The sequence below is a fragment of the Mustela erminea genome, chromosome 20, assembly GCF_009829155.1.
Source record: "Mustela erminea isolate mMusErm1 chromosome 20, mMusErm1.Pri, whole genome shotgun sequence".
Lineage (NCBI taxonomy): Eukaryota > Metazoa > Chordata > Mammalia > Carnivora > Mustelidae > Mustela > Mustela erminea.
In genome coordinates this window covers 32,575,279-32,596,648 of record NC_045633.1, presented here as the reverse complement: position 1 = coordinate 32,596,648, position 21,370 = coordinate 32,575,279, and the positions used below count along the sequence as shown (strand labels likewise).

General features: G+C 47.2%; 1 protein-coding gene across 3 annotated transcripts in view; it reads right to left on the bottom strand.

Annotated features, from left to right (window-relative positions):
- Nucleotides 1–21,370, bottom strand: part of COL26A1 (collagen type XXVI alpha 1 chain) — a 125,565-nt gene that overhangs the window by 52,249 nt on the left and 51,946 nt on the right. For 2 of the 3 annotated variants that reach the window (XM_032328257.1, XM_032328259.1), the window contains exon 3: nucleotides 20,349–20,452. In XM_032328257.1, the coding sequence (XP_032184148.1) occupies nucleotides 20,349–20,452 (104 nt within the window). The remainder of the gene's footprint in view (nucleotides 1–20,348; nucleotides 20,453–21,370) is intronic. The other variant, XM_032328258.1, reaches the window with a different exon arrangement.

Sequence of the window (21,370 nt, the reverse complement as noted above, 5' to 3'; positions counted from 1 at the left end):
AAGCTACCTAGCAGCATTGCTGAGAGTTGAGAAAGAATGGGAAAGGTGTCTGAGAAAAGTTATTTTTGCCTACTCCACCTCTGGCAGTCCCCCAATATCCCATTTTCTTCTCTTGGCCCCCTAGAGTTGACTGGTTGGCCACATGACTAGTTTGGGCCAAGAAGTTATGAGAGGTTGAGGTGATGAAAGGTTCACATTGCAGATGGCGTGGCTCCAAGATGATGGGGCTTTTGTCAACCCGGAGCCCTAAGGAGCTCTGTGATGCCAGACCCTCTACCAACCCACACCGGACACGTAGCTCGAATAAGAAACAACCCCATGAAATCTCAGGGCTCTTTGTTACCAAAGGGTCACCTGGTCCATCCTGACTGTTACAACATCCTACAACATAGGTTTGTTATAGGATGATAGGAGATTAGCAATGACTGGCATAACCTGTGAACACAAACTTTTAGTTTCATTGTTTTTCCTTCCGCCTCCTTCTCAGGATAAATCTGGCATGATTAAAGATCTTAACTTTCATGAAAAAAAAATTAGCTGTTTTATTTTCAAAGCCTTCCAGTTAGGCCACACAGAAATATCAATAAAGAGAAAACACATATGTTAACAACACAATCATTATGGCTAGCATTTACTGAATAGGTACCATTTACTTACATAAACCCTTACCTAGTCCTTGATAACCCTTTGTAGAAGGCAAACTTCTTCCTACTTCAGCAAGGGAGAAATTGAGGCTTAAGGAGATTAGGTAGAGATCCTTGGTTCTAACAATATGGGGTATAGAAAATAAGAAAAACCTCTTGCTACAAACATGTAGAAATGCTGGATAAAATATAACAAAAATTATTTTAAATGTATAGTTGAGTTTGCAAAAAAGAAAAGAGACGCTTGTAAGAGTAAAGAAGAAACTAAAATCAAGGAGCCACCATATGAAAGGGCACTGTAACTGGCTTTGGGTTGAAGGTGCGTTAACATCTCAGTAATCTGGCTTCTTCCATGTGGGATCTTCATAATCAAATGCTCTTAGGGCCCACAAAATGAGGAAGGGCTGTCATCTCCATGAAAGGTGTGTTAGAAGACTACCTGCCAGTCAGCATGGGGAGGGAATAATAAAGTGACTCCCCCTTACCTGGGTTTAATCAGAAAAATCTCCCTTGATACAGCCAAGCCTGAAACCCATGCCTCGTGTGGGTCTGGGGTCCGAATTTATCTCAGAAACCCACAAACCAAGAAATTAACATAAAAATCTATTCCTGCCCAGTGATACTCAAAAGTAGCTTGTAAAACTGCAATAGAACGGTTCTACAATCCAGGCTATAAGGGATTCTCAGGCAAACAAGCTGTGATGAAGATAAGCACACCACAAAAAATGGCAGAACAGGGGCACCTGTGTGGCTTTGTTGGTTAAACATCCAACTCTTAATCTCAGAGATAATGGCTTGGGGTTTTCTGGAATGGATTTAAAAATACATGGCTCTTTGTATATCAGTTCAAGAATTCAAGCATCCGGGGCGCCTGGGTGGCTCAGTGGGTTAAGCCGCTGCCTTTGGCTCAGGTCATGATCCCGGGGTCCTCGGATCGAGCCCCGCATTGGGCTCTCTGCTCAGCAGGGAGCCTTCTTCCTCCTCTATCTCTGCCTGCCTCTCTGCCTGCTTGTGATCTCTCTCTGTCAAATAAATAAATAAAATCTAAAAAAAAAAAAAAAAAGAATTCAAGCATCCCAGTGAATCCCCAACAGAGAAGTAAACCTCTTCATATCTAGACAAGCCACAGTAATCTAGAGAATACTAAGGACAGACAAAATCTTACAATTAACCAAAGGAAAAAGTTGAGTTATCTCCAAAACATCTTCAGTAGATCTCTCCACAGCAACAACAGAGGCTAGAAGATAATGAAATAAGGTCCCCAAAGTGCGGAGGGAAAATCATCATCAACCTAGAATTTTATACCCAACTAAATTGTCGTTCAAGAGCCATGGCTAGATACAGTGATTTTGGGACAAGCAAAAACTGAAAGAAGCTGAACCTCAGATATATTAGGGGAATTCAAATCTTTAAAATGATACACAGTTTCTCATCCATCAGGTACAAAAAATCAGGTCAGTTAACACCAAATATTGACTAGGATATGGAGGAACGGGGAATTTGTTTATTAATTTATTTATTAATATTTATTTATTTATTTTTATAAATAAAATAAAATACATTGTGTCTGGAATTATTTTAAAGTAAAAAGTTAAAAAGAAAAATCTATTCTGAAGCAAATTTGGCGTAACGCTAACTGCTGAATTTCAGTGGTGGGTATGCAAGTATTTTATAGGTGTTTTACATACTTCTCAGGAAGTTTGCAATATTCCTTATATAAGGTTTACCAATTAAGGGTTTAATGTAAGCACTAGGATGGTAAGAAGTGCTAAGGGTTGCTCAGCCTAAGTGCCCTGTGTTGTGAGCTAACTCCACAAAGGGATGTGACGTTCCCCTCGGCTCTCCCGTGTTCAGCACAGGTGGCAGATCCACATTTATCCCCACGCTCTCCTGAGACCTCCCCACTGAAGTGATGGGATGAGTTGGGGTTTTTAAAGGTATAAATTGCCAAGAAGAAAGAAAAGAGTCACCAGCAGGTGGAAACGTGGAAACCTCAAACCAGTGAGGACTGGGAGCTGACTCTGCCGACCCAAAGATGGTGAGTCCTAAGTCAACAGTGGGGAGAGCAGCAGAAAGCTCATTTGTGCTGCGGAACACCCCTCCCACAGAAGGCAGCACGTCAGGTGCTCTGAAAAGGGAAGATTCGTGAAGGAGCTAAAAACAGTACAAGTTCAAATTCTGTAAAGAAGGAGGGTCTATCGACTCAGGCAGAACACTGGGGGCTTACTCTCAGGAGAGGAAAAACGGAATGTCAGCAGGTATGACAGAGTGAGAAAACCAGAGTAAAAACCCCACTTTTTCTTCCTCCTCTGGAGGGGGGTGATAGGTAGTTCCTGCAGACCAAAAAGCAGCAGAGAAAGTTCCACCTCTCGGACAGTCCACAGATTCGTTGAGAATATACATATGTAGGCTGTGAGGAGAAAAAGAAGAAAATCTCAAACCTGTGAGAGAAGCAGTGAATGAGAGGCCCAGGCAATAAATAACTGTTCAAAGCCGAGCACGGCACAGGGGATTCTGCGACATTCCAACTCCACATCAGGAAATGCAGCCCCTCTTGAGCAAAACTCCAGGCAGGGCTTGGTCATAAAGAACATTTAGGAGGTTCTTGGGGGAACGGGGACCCAGGGCCAAATGCACGACCTCCACAGCCCAAGGGTCCAGAGGGGCCCTCGCAACACTCCGGCGGGAAGGAGGAAGCCCTTGCGCCAGATTCCAGTGTTTATGGGCTCCTTAGAGCATGTGGGCACTTCATAAATGCAATTTGGTGGTGGAACATTTGGCCAAGGGAAGGGATGTCCTCATCCCAGCTGCTCTGTGGTCTCCTGGGGATCGTTTTCCTGCAGCGGGAAGAACACGACTCTGTACCGGGATCTCGGTGCCGGTACTGGGATCTCAGAGCTCCGTATCCTCAGCGCACATGGTCTACTACTGGGGACCACCCAGGATCAAATGGGTCTCCCCCCACAGTGAAGGCATTAGCGTCACACAACGGCCAGCCACCCTGTTCCAACGCTCTGCCATCTCTCAGCCACATGCGTGACTGGAGCAAAGCCCTGTGTGGTGACGTATGTGCTGTCCGGTGACAGGCCCCCTGCATGATGTCCCCCGGGGGCACACACCATGGAACGTCATTGCCAGATGCCAGGGCCTCTCCTGCCTCAAGCCTAAGGCTCCAAGGTGGGTGCCTTCAGCACACATTCACTGGTATCCAATCCCAGCTTGGAAAGCCTTCGTGTCTATGGTATAATAAAATATCTATATTTGATCTCCAGTTCCTGGTGCAGAGTACCTAAAACCCTTGGCATTTCCCAAGAGATCGAGCATCTTTGGTTCCTCATAACAAGCCCACCTCTGGATTCATGCTAACAAGGCAACTCTTGGAGGGCCCTTAGGGGACTTCAGGATGGGGGCCGGTTCCCAGAGGAACCAGGCATGTGATCAGAGGACTGGAACTTTCCTCCACCCCCAACTTTCAATTCTCCCCATCCCTGGGGAGGGGAGAGGGGCTGGAGATTGAGGTCGATCACTCACGGCCAATGATGTCATCCGTCGTGCCTGTGTAATGGAACTCTCTATAATGGGGCTCGGGGAGCTTTCAGGCTGGCGGACACGACGGCGTGATGGGAGAGTGGTGTACCCCGAGAAGACACAGCAGCTCCGTGCCCCTTCCCCCATACTTTGCCTTATTCTACGTGGCTGGTCCTGAGCCGCGTCCTCTTTAGCAAAACCACGGTCATCGTTATAGTGGTCTCTGGAGTTCGAGGAGTCAGCCTCGTGAGTTATTAGCCTTGAGGGGGTTGTGGTGCAAAGCCACACATCAGCAGGGCGGCGGAAGCACAGGTAAGCCTGGGGACCCTATTTGTAGCTTGGCCTCCAAAGTGGGCCCTTTGTGGCCCCTTTACCTTGTGGGGACTGTGCTGATACCAGGCAGTCCGCGTCACAGCCCAGCTGCTGTCAGAGCACTGGAGAATTGGGGTTGGAACAACGTATTGTTGTCAGAAAACAAACAAACAAACAAAGGGGGAAAAAAAGGGTCCATCTCCTCTTCCACAAAGATCTTCCCTAAACTGCTGCTGGCAGAGCACTCAGCCCTTTCCAGAGGAGACTCTAGGACTTCCAAGACTGGCCCCTCACGTCAGCCCAGCACCTCACAGCCTGTGAAGCCATTCCTCTGTCTTGCCACATTCCTCCTCACCACAACCCCCAGGAGGTAGGTCTTAAACCCAAAAAGGCATTCCTTCTGCTCGACATGCGTGTCTGCTGATTTGTCCTGCCAGGTTGTAGAGGATCAGGACACGGAAATATTTGTGCTGGAAGGATCTATCCCCTGCCCCCATTTTACAGATAAAGAGACTGAGCGCTCCCTCCCCCTCACCCCCCGCCATGAGGCTGTGACCTGCCCAAGGTCAGGAGGGCAGAGCTCCAGCAGCCAGCACGAGCTCCTGTCCCACTCTGCAGGAAGCCACCACCTGAGACCAGAGTCTCTGCCAGTCCTGGGGCCTCGCCTCCCCGCCTGCAGACAGCCCGAGAGGAAGTGAAAAGGGAAGTGAACACCTCTCCTCCCCCTCCCAGAACAGCCCTTCCCCACACATGTTCAAGCCACAGAAATCTCTCGTTAAAGTTTTACAGTTAACCACTGAACATGCTACTTTGTCTTCATAATTTATACCTGACCTGGGTGTCTAGACATGACATCATGGTAACGTATGCCTCCTTCTGCGGGAAGTTTACAATAACCAGAGCTCAGTGTCGTTACAAGGCCTCGCTCTGAGGCAGCTGGGAGCCCCGCTGAGGGGAGCGCAGAGCCACGGGCTTGCAGACCTCAGAGGCAACCCCCTTCCCACCAGAACGATTGCTAGAACCCCCTTTCCAGAGGAGAAACCAACGGGACTGTGACTTACAAAGGTCATGTGGGCAGAAGCTCTGTTCTGCAGTTCATTTTGGCTCTAAGCATTTACATTCTAAAGAGAAAGACCCGGGGCATCTGGGTGGCTCAGTGGGTGAAAGTCTCTGCCTTCAGCTCAGGTCATGGTCCCAGGGTCCTGGGATCGAGCCCCGCATCAGGCTCTCTGCTCAGCGGGGAGCCTGCTTCCTCCTCTCTCTCTCTCTGCCTGCCTCTCTGCCTACTTGTGATCTCTGTCTGTCAAATAAATAAGTAAAATCTTTAAAAAAAATAAAAATAAAAAAATAAAGAGAAAGATCCCCCAAATCAGTCAATGTGTATTTCTAACACGACTGTGCCTAGCACCGGGAAAGTAAGGAACCTAACGGGGAAACGAACCACGTATTCAGGGCCCACTGCGTGCCACAAACTGTGGCACATCGGGTATTTTCTACTCACTTGACCCGATCTACAACCCAAGACGGTTATTGCGGTGCCCACTTCGCAAAGGAGGAAACAGGTTCAGGCAGAGCAAGCGACTCGCCCGCAGAGTGGGTACGTGGGTGTCGACCCTTGGTCTGGGCTGAAGTCCACGTTCTACCGTCCTGGAAGGCGAGGGGGACAGAAGCCTTTGGCAGAGGTAGACCCGCTGTGCTGGGCACGAAGGGCCATCAGCCACTCCCAGATCCCCAGGCGGGGAGCTCTAGCCGGAAAGCAGAGCTACCTTGGGCAGAGTATGACAAGAGGAAGAAGAGGGAGGGTCGGGGGGTCGGCCCCTGCCTGGAGCCAGCTGGCCTGGCTCATTCTCGCTTCGGGAGGCCCCGTGGAGGCCCTCGGGGAGGTGAGGTTCTGCTCTCCATTCTGCTTGTCCTGCATGTAAAACTGCCGCACGCTGGCCTGGGTTTCCACGGGAAGAGGCCTGTTGCCTTATATCCCTGCGTGCTTCCCGGTGCTCTGCAGAGGCGTGGAAGAGGCCAGCGCGCTGCGCGGGCAGGAAAGTCGGAGCCCTCTCCCCTCCCCTTCCACCTGCCCGAGCACAGGGGCTGAGACTCCGTTAAAATGAGGCAGAGAGAACGTTCTGGGCTCCTGGGGGCCCCCAAGCTGGTTTTGGCGAGTCACGTGGCCTTGGAAGAAGAATGTTTGAACGGAGCCCCAAAGGCAAATCAGCTGTAGACAGAAGCCCTACATCAGTCCCCTGATGGCTCACCCACCAGCAGGGTGGGGTAAGCGGGAGGGGGAGCAAGGCCGGGGGCCTCCGTGGCATGTCTGGTCTGGAAAAGGATTGGGGACACAGAGTCCCTGCAGCAAGAGAGAGCAGAGATGCCGCTGGAGGCCTGCCAATGCCAGCAGGACCTACACGGCCATGAAGTTGGGGGTGGGGTCCCATGAGATCCAAAAGCAACAGCCTGGGCCCCTGGGTGGCTCAGTCAGGTAAGCGACAGACTCTTGATTTTGGCTCAGGTCACGAGCTGAGGGTCTTGATATCAAGCCCCTTGTCGCCCCACGCACAGCGCCGAGTCTGCTTAAGATTCTCTCTCTCCCTCTCCCTCTCCCCTTCTCCCTCCCCCACCTCTAAAAAATATGAAATAATAAAATAAAATAAAATAAGCAGCATTCTGAAAAAGCAGAAGCCTTTACCCAGGATGTAAGGACCCCAGCTTCTCCTGGGACAGAGGGGCCTGGGTAGACACCAGGCCATTCAGCCCCTGCACAAATGCCACTGTCAGCCTTGAGATGTTACCTCGGTGGTCAAGGCAGCAGCCAGCTAACCCTCTGCCACCTGCCGGGGACTTTGAGGCTGGAAAAGTACCCGAGGCCACAGAGCAAGGGGTTCCTGGGACGGAATAACACCTGCACCCTCAAAATCAGCCCCACATTGGCTCCTCAGGCCCAGGTTCTGCAGGTGGAAATGCGTGTCGGGTCTCAGCAAAGCTCCCGATGCGAGGGGAGAGGACCACCCATGCAGAGGTTCTAGAATGTTCCATGGGAAGCCCTGAACCACCTTTTCCTTCCCAACTCTGGGCTGCTCTCTGGGCCATTGGGCCCTGCCCTGCCATCCCAGGAGCCACCAGGCCAGCCTCAATGTTTCCAAGGAGGGGGCCAATATGGCCACCGAGCGGTGCTACAGACGACTGTGGGAGTGTGAGAGGATCCCCCCCCCCCCCCACCAAGGTCCTCTCAAAACTGACGGTGACAGGATCTCATGGGGAGGATGGGGCACACATAGCCCTCAGACTTCCTCCAGGAGCCCCCCCCCCCCAACTTTTTGCTACCACACTTTAGACGGTGAGAATGAACTGTGCATTCCACAGCGGGTCCATCCTCACCCCCAGCACATGACAACAGCAGCTCCCACTTGCTGAGTGGGCAGGCCACGCGACCTCTGTCTCCCCCACACCCTCGTGAGGTAGCAGCCTTTGACCCATTTAGCCCATCTGTTCGATCACAGATTCTGTGACCTTCTGTATGGAGAACAACCAAAGGTACAGATTACGTTTCTCGTGTTTGGGAACCATGATGTTCAGAGTGCCCTTGGGTAGGAGCTGAGGCCCTCCCTGTGGAGGCCGCCCTGGCCAGGCCCCCCTTCAGGGTGCAGGCTTCACCCCCAGCTGCTGGGAAGCTGTGGGCTGGCAGCTCGCCTCCGTCAGCCCTTTTGAGACACCGTCCTCGCCCAAGGTCATGGCCTTCTCCCAGCCGCAGCCCATCATCGCCAACAGAAGGATGTGAAGACCCAACTCCTTGGTCCCCAATTTAGGGCCATTCAGGAGGGTCGTCCCACCTCAGAGCTCCCGTGGGGTGGGCTGAGGCCTTCACTGAGGCTGCACCGTGGCCCACATTCTCACACTGCTCCATCCACCCCTTCCGGTAAGAGGTCTCCATCTTCAGTGAGCTCCCAACAGACTTCCCTCACAGGCCTTCCTCTCGGAGCCTGCACCCCGGGGAACACTATCCGCAGGAGCTCTCTGGCCCCCTACCTTCTAGGTTCACGTGTCTTGGGCCCTGTGTCCTAACTTGGTCTTCTTAGGCCACAATGGGCCAGAGTCTAGGGGGCCTTTCCCCACAGGCCCGCTCCTCTTTCTAGAAAAGATGGAGCTTCGGGTCAGGAGAAGAGCAGACTTTAGCAGAGAAGCACCTGTTCAAGCCCACTTTCTGGCTTGTTGATTGTGTGGCCTATCCTGGACCTCAAAGAGGTTTGGATCCCTCTTCTGGGAAAAGAGGTTCCCAGGGCCATCACTCCCTAAGACTGTGGGTCTCAGAAGGGTCTCAGAAAACTCACGAGCTTGGCAGGCATCTCCCATGGCATCCCTCTGGCCCCTGCCACTCCCTGGGAAACGCCCAGGGCCGAAGAAGCAGCAGCCGGGGAAGGTGCTGAGAACCTTCCGGGTGTGCAGACAGCCCAGGAGCCCGAACACAAGCTGGTGACCTGGGCCAGCCCCCGTGCAAGCGTGTCCCAGAAAAAGAAAAGGCAGGTGACATCTGTGGATATTTCCAGCCCCACACAGTATGACGGGAGGTGCTGAAAGATGCCTGTCTGACGACAAAACCCGTCTGGACGCCTGGAACCCCTCCAGCCTGGGACAGAGTATCAAAGGGCCCGTAATCTCATCAGCGAGGCCCACACTGTCCATGGAAGCTAAGAACAAAAGCAGATGCTCAACACAACAGGCCCCCAGCTCTCCGCCCCAGGCCAAAGTTGACTGAAGATGCCAGGAAGAGGCAGGTGTTAGAAGTGACCGAGTGGTCTGGTCGGGCCCCTTGGAATGTTCTGTCCAGCTCAGCCAGCATCTTCCTTTTCCTGTCACTTGGCCTCCACCTCTCCCATTGGCTCCAGCGGGGCCTCCCATAAAAACAAATATTTCTCTAAGCCTCAGTTACTCATCTGTACAATAGGGCTCTAACCATACATCCCCCAGCTGAGACTCAACGTCTCGCACACATGAAAACCGCCTGTGCAATCATTCCTTCATTCACGAAACAGGTCAGGTTCCAGATCTCTGCCAGTGGCTGGGGAAGAAGAAATAAACGTGACAAGGACATCACCTGCACAGAGGTCCCTCAGCGAGAACAGTCTCTGAGAGCTAAGTGAGGTAGAGACCTGACCTCGAGGGCTATAGAAGACCCTAGAAGCAAGGAAGCGTGAGTCAGGGAAGGCAGTCAGTTCTTCCAAAAAGCTTGGTCAAGAAAGGAAGGTCGAGGGGTGCCTTGGTGGCACAGTCGGTCAAGTTTCCAACTCTTGGTTTTGGCCCAGGTTGTGATCTCAGGGTCGTGAGATCGAGCCTCGCATAGGGTTCCTGGCTCAGTGTGGAGCCTGCTTAAGATTGTCTCTCCCTCTCCATCTGCCCCTTCCCATCCCATGTGCATACGCACGCACGCTCTCTCTAATAAGTAAGTAAAAATTTTTTATTTTATTATTTTTTTTAATAAAAAAGAAAAGAAACTCAAGACACGGTGTTAGCTAAAGGATGACGCAGATTCAACGAGACTGTTTTCTGAGAGAAAAGATATACTTGATGTGTTCGTACACTGATGGGAAGTAATCAGGGGATGAGGAAGATGGAACATACGAGAGAAGGGATCCCAGTGGTGCTTGACCCAGGTTGGATCCAGAGGGTCAGGCCTTAAGCTAGAAGAAGTCCCTTCCCCAATTCTTACACCCTATGGGTCCCACAACAAAGCAAGCGTACCTTTAGCAAAACCCTCATTTCCTAGCATTAATTAGGATTATTTGCTCACTCCCCCACCCCCCACATCTGGGAGCTCCTGAGGTCCCCTTTGCATCAGTGCGACTCGAGCCCCTAGCACAGTGTCTGGAACTTCCCAGGTACTCCGCTAATTTGAATAAATAGCCCTACTTGCTTGTCCCTTCCTTAATGGCAGCCATGGGAGGCAAGTTTCAGAAACACCATCAGACTCGCTGATAATCGTTTCCCTAAAATGCTGAGCTTTGCAGACTGGCTGGGAGGCTGGCTGCAGCCTCCTCCCAAGAGAGCGTCTTCTGGCTTTGAACCCTCAGTTATTCCAAACACAAACACACTCATACACAGAGCTCGCGCCAGGGGTGAAATGTCAGCGCCATCTTGGACTCAAATCAGTCAGCTCAACGCTTGGATGCACTAGCTAAGCCACCTCGCCCTGGGCCTGCCGTTGCCCATATGGAAGCGCAGGGGGTTCATTTCCTGTCCTGAAGCAAATAAAACAAAACAAAACAAAAGTAAAAATCCCCTACTTGAGTTAAGCTTATCTTCTGAAAGTTGAGTCTGTATCAGCTTTGTGGCCAATCTCCTCCACAACACCACCAAAGACTTGGCTTCTAAAACACAAGGGATCAGGCCACCTTAGGGATTCCAGAAAGAAGCCGGCTAAGAATCCAGCTGACCTGCACCTTGTGCTGGGAAAACTTGGAGTAGGATTTTCCAAGACCTTGAAGGTCCCAGTGGCTTACGGAAAGAGCACTTCGCTGTCTGACAAGAGAGCCAACAGGAGGGACATCCAGTGTAATATAGCTTTGGGAACACCTTTTTTTTTTTTTTTTAAAGGTTCATATATTTATTTTAGGAAGAGTGAGAGAGCAGGGGGAGAGGCAGGGGGAGAGGGAGAGACTCTCAGACTCATGGGGCTCAATCTCATGACCCTGAGATCATGACCTGAGCTAAAACCAAGAGTCGGATATTCAGCTGACTGAGCCACCCAGGCACCCCAAGGAACTGCTTTTTAAATTAAATTCGGAGGTGAAGTAATGGTATCATATCCCGTGCTTAATGCTGACTCCTTTGATCATGTCCCAGATCACGTTCCAGGTACAGAATCCTCGACAGGCCCCCAACTAGGTGCCAGGCCCTGTGCTGGGCCCCACAAAAGCACACAGATAACAACAATGTCCTCCACCCCCCAGAATCTCTCAATCTACCCACAGCAGTGTAATCAGCAACCTTTCTAGGGCCTAATTTGGCAAGATGATTCAAAAGCCTTGACACAACGTACACCCTCTCACGGATACCCCATAATTCTGCATAGGCATTTATCCTAAGGAAATCATTAAAGGTGTTGACAAAGATGGAGCTGAAAAGATGTTCACAAAGTTTCCATTCCAAAATGGAGGAGTGGCTTGTATCAGACGAACTCTACTTGAGGTAAAAATTATAAGCTCTGTATAATTCTATTTTTTCCCTTAAAGATTTTGTTTATTTATTTGTCAGACAGAGATCACAGTAGTCAGAGAGGCAGGCAGAGAGAAGGGAGAAGAAGACTCCCCACTAAGTAGAGAGCCTGATGCGGGGCTCAATCCCAGGACCCTGAGATCATGACCTGAGCCGAAGGCAGGGGCTTTAACCCACCGAGCCACCAAGGTGCCCCTCTAGATAATTCTTTAAACAATTATTTGAGGACCCTCGAGAGCAACAAAACTCCAGCGGAACCTGAAGAGATTTACCCCTTGCGAAAAGAGAATAGAACTTGTACATTTACATGGATTTCCCCCACAGAGGACCAAATTTAGTTCAGCATCTCAGGGTGGCCAGAACATAAGTCAAAAACTGAAGTTGTTTAGGCTTAGGGCTGCCAGAGGCCCTGGAAACTGAAGGAAAAAAAATCAAATAAGTAACGAGCTACACAGAACAGAGAGCCCCAGACTCTGCGTACAAACTCCCCTGAAGTCCTTGGCTGACCCCTGAATTGTGCATGTGTAGGGAAGATTCCAGTGAGCTCAGCAGAAAACAACAGAGGGAAGGCTATAAAAACTGAGCAGAGATACCAGCTGCCACCCAAGAGGAAGGAGATGATTTACAGTTTGAACCTTTCCAAGTTTGGAGCTCAAGTCTCTCCACCTAGGCCTTGCCTTTGCAACCACAGAAAGACCAAGCCTTGGGAGTAAAAACTATATCCCAGGTCTAAAGGATTGACATAACCCCCCGAATAAAGCATAAAAACCAAGCCTTCACAAACTTACAGTAGTTTAACTGCTTGCTAGAACAAAATTCAACATTCTTCAAGGAAACAGGCATCCCTACAACATATCATTCAAAGTCTCCAATCGACAAGGAAAAGTTACTGACATGGAAGCAAAGAAAGAGAGGGGCAGTTGTGACCCAAATCAAGAGAAAAGTGACAACACAAATAAATCCTAAGATGACCCAGATTTGGAAACAGAAGACCCTTAGGACTTAAAAAGTAGCTATGATATATGAGTCCTGGCATATAAAATAAACTATGATCATAGTAAGTGAAGCAATGGAGAAATCTTATCAGGGAACTAGAAATGGAAATTCTAGAACTGAAAAGAAATTATTCAAAATGAGCTTAACAGAAGATTACAGATGTCAGAAGAGTCAATGAACTTGAGGACAGATCAAGAGAAACTGTCTAGACGGAAGAACAGAGGGGAAAAAAGCAGAACCTTGATGATACCATCAAGCAATCTAACAGGTGTGCAAATGGACCCTCAAGAGGAGAAGAAAGAATAGGGAAGAAAAAATATTTGAAAAAATAATGAGGAGAATTTTCCTAACAAGATAAACACACAAGCAACAACAACAACAACAGTTTATAGATTCTCAAAGAAGCCCAAACAGAATTAAGAGAGTCTCACCTGATAACATCAGAGACAAAACTGGGACTATGGGACAAAAGACACATTCTAGAAGGGAAACAACAAACGAAAACAGCAGACCTTTCAACAGAAGCAATGGATGCCAAAAGACAATGGAATAGGGACGCCTGGGTGGCTCAGTGGGTTAAAGCCTCTGCCTTCAGCTCAGGTCATGATCCCAGAGTCCTGGGATTGAGCCCCACATCGGGCTCTCTGCTCAGCAGGGAACCTGCTTCATCCTCTCTCTCCCTGCCTGCCTCTCTGCCTACTTGTGATCTCTGTCAAATAATAAATAAAATCTTTTTTTAAAAAGATAATGGAATAATCAATCTGTTTAAAGCACTGAAAGAAAAAAAAATCAACCCGTAATTATGAACTCAATGAAAATACTATTCAAAAATTGGAGTACTGGAGACAACATGAAGAAATCATAACCTTTGTACATTGCTGATGGGAATGTAAAATGGTGTAGCCACTATGAAAAAACATTCTGCAGCTCCTCACAGAATTACAGAATTACCATATGACTCAGAAATACCAATCCTGAGTAAAAATCAAAATCAAAAGGATCGAAAACAGGTGTTCAAACAAAACTTGTACATGAAAGTTCATAGCATTATTTTTTTAAAAAATGAGAATTACTGTTGTTCCCAACAGCCAAAAGGTGGAAACAACCCAAATGTCCATCAACTGATGAATGAAAAAACAAAATGTGGTATATCCATATAATGAAATAGTACTCATTATTCAGATATATCCCACAATTTGGATGAAGCTTCAAAGCATTATGCTAAGTAAAAGAAGTCAGACACAAAAGGCCACATATTGCATGATTCTATTTATATAAATATCCAGAATAGGCAAATCAATAGAGACAGAAAGCAGATCTGTGGTTGCCAAGGGCTAAAGGAAGGAGAGAATGAAGAATGACTGCTTAATGGGTATAGGGTTTCCCTTTGAGGGGGGGCAGATAAAAAAGTTCTGGAATGAGACAATGGTGATGTTTTTGCAAAACTTTGTGAATGGACTTAATGCCACCAAATTGTATATTTCACAATGGTTAAAATGGTAAATTTTGGGTTATGTGCATTTTACCACAAATCAATTAATTGATTGATTCTTAAAAATCTATCAAGGCAAAATACATAATAAAAATTATTTTTAAGTAGAGAGAACACACAACAAGCAGACCTGCACTAGAAGACGTGAATCAGATGGAGGCTCAGAGCTCTAGGAGCAAGAAAAGTCGCAGGAAATGATATTTTTCTTCCTTTTAAAAAAGATCATCTCTTTGGGGCACCTAGGTGGCTCAGTGGGTTAAGCCTCTGCCTTTGGCTCAGGTTATGATCTCAGGGTCCTGGGATTGAGCCCCACATTGGGCTCTCTGCTTAGTGAGGAGCCTGCTCACCCCCCCCTTTGCCTGCCTCTCTGCCTACTTGTGATCTCTCTCTCTTTGTGTCAGGTAAATAAAATCTTCTTAAAAATAAAATAAAAATAAAAAAGATAATCTCTTTAATGCAAAAATTATAATATTGAATTGGGAAGTTTTCCACACAATTTCACAATAGCACAAAGGATGGTGGGGTGGATAAAATGGAAGAATGCTGTTTTTAAAACTACTAAGAGGGGCGCCTGGGTGGCTCAGTGGGTTAAAGCCTCTGCCTTCGGCTCAGGTCATGATCCCAGGGTCCTGGGATCGAGCCCTGCATCGGGCTGTCCGCTCCGCAGATAGCCTGCTTCCTCCTCTCTCTCTTTCTACCTGCCTCTCTGCCTACTTGTGATCTCTGTCTGTCAAATAAATAAATAAATAAAATCTTTAAAAAAAAATAAATAAAATTAAAAAATAAATAAATAAAACTACTAAGAAATGATACCGAGAACAATAAAGAAAAATTCAAAAAAGTAAAGTCACAATTTCTGCTTCTAGCCATGATAGACTAACTTCTACTGAATTGCTTTCCCACCAGAAACAACTAGAAGATTGGACAAAATGTATGGAACAAATGTTCATAGGCACTGGACAGGAGGCAATTCAGAACACACAAGGCAATTCCTAGAGGAATCTCCCAGACCAAAGCTTATGGAAGGAAGATTAAGTAGAACACGACAATTTCTCTGAGTTGTAGAGACAGAAATCTGAGTTCAGGGAGGGTGAGGCAAATTTGATGGACAAAACATCAGAGAGACGAGGATTATGTAGAAAATTATCCATTTGGTCTAAACTTAATGATCTGTACACTTCTGGGTATGTAAATTATATGTATGTAATAATCCATACATCAAATACAACTCAGTACATGTGATTTTTTAAATGCACAAGTAATTATTAAATTAAGAAATGGAGCACATATGGGTGGCTCAGTCCGTTAAGCATCAGACTTTTGATTAAGACTGAAGTTGTCATCTCAGGGTCATGAGATCAGGCTCTGTGTTGGGCTCAGCAGGGAATCTGCTGGATAGTCTCTCTCTCCCTCTGCCCCTCCCCTCTGCTTGGGCACACACACTCTCTTTCTCTCTAAAAAAAACAAAAAATGAAAGACCTTCCCCACAAAGAAATTACAGGTCCACATGTTTTCACTGTAAATTCTATTAAGCTTTTAAGGAAAATGTTTAATGCCAACTTTACCAAAAAACACTTTTAGAAAATAGAGGAGGAGGGAAATTTTCCTATTTCTTTTTATGAGAACAGCATAACCCTCACCACCAAAAACTGGCAGACATTACAAGGAGAGAAAATTACAGATAAATATCAAATACAGAAACAGAAAAATGCATAATACATCCAAATACAGTTGATCCCAGTAACAATAACGTTATTCCCAAGAACAAAGGGTTGGTTTCGTATCCCCAATCAATGTAATTTGTCATATTAACAAAATAAAGGATTAAAAAAATGATCACCTCAGTATAGAAGCAGAAAAAACATTCGACAAGATTTGGCACCATTCCTAACAAGTAATCTCAACAAACTCAGACTAAAAATGTGACTATCCTCATCTGATACACGGCTTATATGAAAAAATCCACTACTAACAACATACTTCAGAGTGAAATGGGGAACTTTCCGCCCACCCTTTCATGATCAGAAACAAGGCGACTATATCTGTTCTCACCACTTCTATTAAACATCTTACCAGAACTTCTAGCCAGTCCAATAAAGCAAGAAAAATAAAATAAAATGCCTTAATTGTTGAAAGAAGAAGCAAACACATCTTTATTCACAGAGGACATAACAGCTTATGTGGAAAATCCAAAGAAATCAATAAATAAGCTACTAGAACTAATAAATGAATTTAGCACAGTTTTTACATACAAAGTCAATATTAAAAATCAAATATATTTCTATATGCTAGCCGAAAAATAATTATGGAATGAAAATTTAAAAGGCAATCCCATTTTTTATTTTTTTAAAATATTTTATTTATGTATTTGACAGACAGAGATCACAAGTAGGCAGAGAGGTAGGCAGAGAGAGAGGAGGAAGCAGGCTCCCTGCTGAGCAGAGAGCTATGTGGATCTCAATCCCAGAACCCTGGGATCATGACCTGAGCTGAAGGCAGAGGCTTTAACCCACTGAGCCACCCAGGCAATTCCATTTTTTAAAAAGCACCCAAACCACAAAATACTTAGAAATAAATTTAATAAGAGAAGCAATACCTCTACTCTATAAGGAGAAAATTAAATACCTAAATACGTAGTTATACCATGTTCATGAATCAGAAGGCTCATTCTTAGGATAATGAGTCTGTAAATTATTAGTAAGATAATTTATCTACAATTTTTTCTCCTTTCTAGAACAAATTGATTTATAAATTCATCACAATCCTATTCCCCATCACGATAAACTTTTTTTTTTTTTTTTTTTTTGCAAACATTGTTAAGTTGTGCAAAGTTTTTATGGAGATGTAAAGGAACTAGAGTGGTCAAAGCAGTCTTAAAAAAGAAGAGTTGCATTTCATTTCATTCCCAGTAGCACAGCTAAAACTGAAAAGACTAACACACCAAATATTGGCAAGAATGTGGAACAACTGGATCAGACTTTGCTTGTGGGACTGCAAAAACGTTAAAGCCTCTTTGGAAAACAACTTGGCTATTTCTTATCAAGTTAAACAACCCAATTAAAAATGAGTAAAAGTCTCGAATAGACACTTTATGAAACAAGACATAAGAATAACGGGTAAGTATGTCAGACAGACATACAAAAAGATGCTCCTTAGTCAACGGAGAAGCACACACCAAACTCACAATGGGAGAGTATTTCACACCCACTCACCTGGCTGAAATGAAAAGACTTAACAACACCAAATGCTAGTAAAGCCATTTTCGGAAACAGTTTGGCTCTTTCCTATAAAGCTAAACACACATGGGGCGCCTGCATGGCTCACTGGGTTAAGCCTCTCCTTCAGCCCAGGTCATGATCTCAGGGTCCTGGGATCGATCCCCGCATGGGGCTCTCTGCTGGGTGGGGATCCTGCTTCCCACCCCGCCCCTGCCTGCCTCTCTGCCTACCTATGATCTCTCTCTCTCTCTCTGTGTGTCCAATAAGTAAACAAAATCTTTTTAAAAATAATAAAAATAAAAATAAAGCTAAACACACAGCCTGACCTAGCAATTCAACCTGTGGATTAACCGGATTAACCCAACGAAAATAAAAACTTATGTCCGCAGAAAGACATTTCAAGAATGTTCACGGAAGTTTTATTCTTAAAGTCAAAAACTAGAAATGGCCCAAAGATCTAGCCACAGGACAACCCATAATAAAATTGTGACTACTTACACAATGGAATGATACCCAGTCATAAAAATGAATACATTATCGATACATATATAACAATATAAATAGGTCTCAAAAACATTTTATTAATTGCAACAAGCCATGTGCAAGAGTAAATATTATGTGGTTCCATTTATATGAAGTTCAAGAATAGATAAAATCTATGATCTATGATGACAGAAATCAGGACAGTGAAGGCCAAGGGGTGAGAACATTCCAGAAGGTGATAGAAATGCGTACATGTATCAAAACTCATCAAAGTTTACACTTCAGAAAGGAGCATTTCAGAGTATGTAAATTTTATGTCAGAGGGACAAAAAGGATGTCTGGATTCATGTCACCAATAATTTAAAACCTGGGAGCGACTTAGATATCTTCCAGTAGGGGGTTTCGTTAATAAAGTGTATACCCAAATTTTGCAGGCACTAAAAATAATGCTACAGAAAGCTATCTATTGACATAGAGAAGTATGCATGGTAACTTATATGAATAAGAAAGTTATCAGAATAGTATAACCGGGGGCGCCTGGTGGCTCAGTGGGTGAAAGCCTCTGCCTTTGGCTCAGGTCATGATCCCAGGGTCGAGCCCCGCATTGAGCTCTCCGCTCAGCGGGGAGCCTGTTTCCCTTCCCCTCTCTCTGCCTGCCTCTCTGCCTACTTGTGATCTCTGTCTGTCAATAAATAAATAAAATCTTAAAAAAAAAAAAAAAAGAATAGTATAACCAGTATGAGAGCACAGAATAGAAAGGTCTGGAAGCTTTCCACCAAAGCGAGCTCAGGGTTACCTTGAGAGGCGGGATTCTGGGTGTGGTCACCTTTTCTACACTGAACGCAGACTTAACTTTTGCAATAAGAGAAAAACGTTTCTAAATAGATCCCTATTGTTCTAGACACTTAGGATTCCTTCCCTTATTCATGGTTACTGTGATCTATAAAGTCATGAGGTCCTGAATTAGCAAATAGTGAACCATGTTCCTGGGGAGGATATACAGTGGGGCTCCTGCCAGCTTCTGGTCACATTTTTGTCAACTTGTTTTACATATGAGGGGAGGAGTTCATTGCTACCCACGCCTCCACCGAGGGGACAACCGGCAGGTCTGTGTGTGGGGACGGGGTGGGGGGGATCCTCCTGGACTCTGTCCCACAGCCTTCTTCCCTTGGAGGATCTGAACCCGCACCTTTCGTCATAACAAACCATGAGCGTGAGCACAATAGCTTTTTGGCTCTGTGAGTTTTTTCAGCAAAATATCAGAACTAAGGGCAGTCCTGGGCTCTCCAGTCCGCCCATCAAGACATCACTGTCTTGAATCCCCCTTTTTGAATCACTTGCTCAGTGAATTCCATCAAACACGTGCCCTTTACCTATTGGCGTGAGGTTTACAACTCAGACATCTGGAGACTTACACTCCATTTACTGGATTGTTCCTTCAATAACAAGAACATGAAGAGAGATGAAAAACCGTCCATACTTCAACACTCAGTGGTTTCCAGAGGAGGGAAGTATGAGGCCCTATTCGGGCAAGGCTCAGTTACCCTCAGAAGAAACAGTCTGCAGGGCAGCGAGTGGGCAGTTTGCAGGGGTAGGGGTGGGCAGACATGAAAACACGAGGTTATCAACAGTCGAGGCAAGGATGGGGTCGGCGGGGGGCGGGGCGGGGGGGTACCTGGAGGCTCTGGGAGCTGAGAGAAGGGTCCCCAAACCTTCCCAGTGCTGAGCAAAGGCCTCCCAGGACCAGGCGCCTTCTACGTCAGGAAAGACGGCACCGCTGGACCCGTTTGCTTTCCAGATCCTTCCTTCAGCTGCACTCTGGGCCACAGACCCAGGGAAGCATCCTCATTACTAGCACTGTTCTGTAATTATCCTGTTATTTATAACCCAAAGAATCTCAGGCAGCTTTCAAACAAAGCGTATACCCAACATATTACAACTTATTATCTGGGAGCGAAATGGGCTGCGAATCTGTTGGGTGGGGCAGGACCTGCTTCCCCACATGCCGTGGGCGCAGCTGGGATTTGCTCTGGGCCCGCCCTGGCCCCCTCGGGCTCCAGAGGCGGGTTGGAACCGGGTCCAGGGGCTCAGAAGGAAGCCCCAGCTCTAGGCCGTGTCCTCCCCATCCTCGCCGTGGGCTCCAGCCAGGCAGAAGGGCAGGACAATCAGTCCGCTGCCCGCCAGATCCGGGTGCCAGGGCAGAGGCCGCTCCCAGACTGGTGAAGAGAGACCCAGGAGCCGGCTCTGCCTGCCCCCATTCCCGGGTGAGAGCGTTAGAAAGAGGCTGTAAACTCAATCCCCTCCCCAGGCCAGGATTCACGATTGTCCTCCACCCAATCTGTGCCCCTAGGGTCCCCAGCTGGGCGCCCATGGCAAGGTGGCAGCAACACACACAGAGACTCTGCGGCCCGGCCCAGCCGGTGCCCCGCCCCCTGCACCTTGCGCCCCCCGCCGCCCACACCGCGGCAGACTCACCCTCCTCACAGTTGCTCCCAGTGAAGCCAGGACAACATCTCCACTCCAGCGCCGTCACGGTACGGTAGGACACTCTGTATGTGGGTCTGATCAGAGTCCTGTAACTAACACAAAGGCGGCATCAGGAGAGTGTGAGCGCCCGTCCACCTGCCTCCCCGATCCCACATCTGCAGAGTGCACCCAGCCCCGGGCTCTGGGAGCTGCCCGGTAGTAGAACCTGTCATCCTGTCTCTGCGCCCACAGACTGTGTAGCCCTGGGCAAGTGACCCCTCTTCTGTGTCTCCAAGCATGTCTCCAAGTCTCCAGCCATGGCCACCAAAGGCGCGGTGCAGGGGGAGAATGTCTGTCATGGACTGAGTTGTGTCCCCAGAATCCATAGGGTGAAGCCCTGCCCCCACCCCCACCATGTGACAGTATTTTCATATAGGGTCTTTAGGAGGTAATTATGGTTTAACGAGGTCATAACAGTGGGGCTCCAGCCCATCAGAGCCAATGGCCTTGTAAGGACAGGAGGACACAGAAAGAGATCTCTTGAGTTCATGCACACACAGAGGAGAGGCCGGGTGGGAACCCAGTGAGAAGGTGGCCGTCTGAGAAAACACGTTTCTGTTGTTGAAACCCCTAGTCTGTGGTATTTCACTATGGCAGCCTGAGCGAAGACATTGACCCAGACCATGAAGAAGGAAACCAAAACTATCGTTAGGACGCATGGAACTTCCAACCACCCAAAAGTTCCTGAACTCCAACACTTTGTCCCAATCACTTTCTTTGGCTGATTCATCCAGTGAACACTGACTGAGCACCAGCTACATGCAATACTGTGGTCACAGATGGAGAGAACCGAGTCCCATCCTGGAAAAAATCACAGCATCATGGATGAGAGAGACACACACCAATGAAAAACTCGCAGCCCCTTCGGGGGAATCTTTCCCCCTGAAAACTGCAGTGGATTCCAGGGCCAAATTTCACACTCCTGCAGTTTTGACATTTTTCTTGCCAAAAAGCTTAATACTATTTTACGA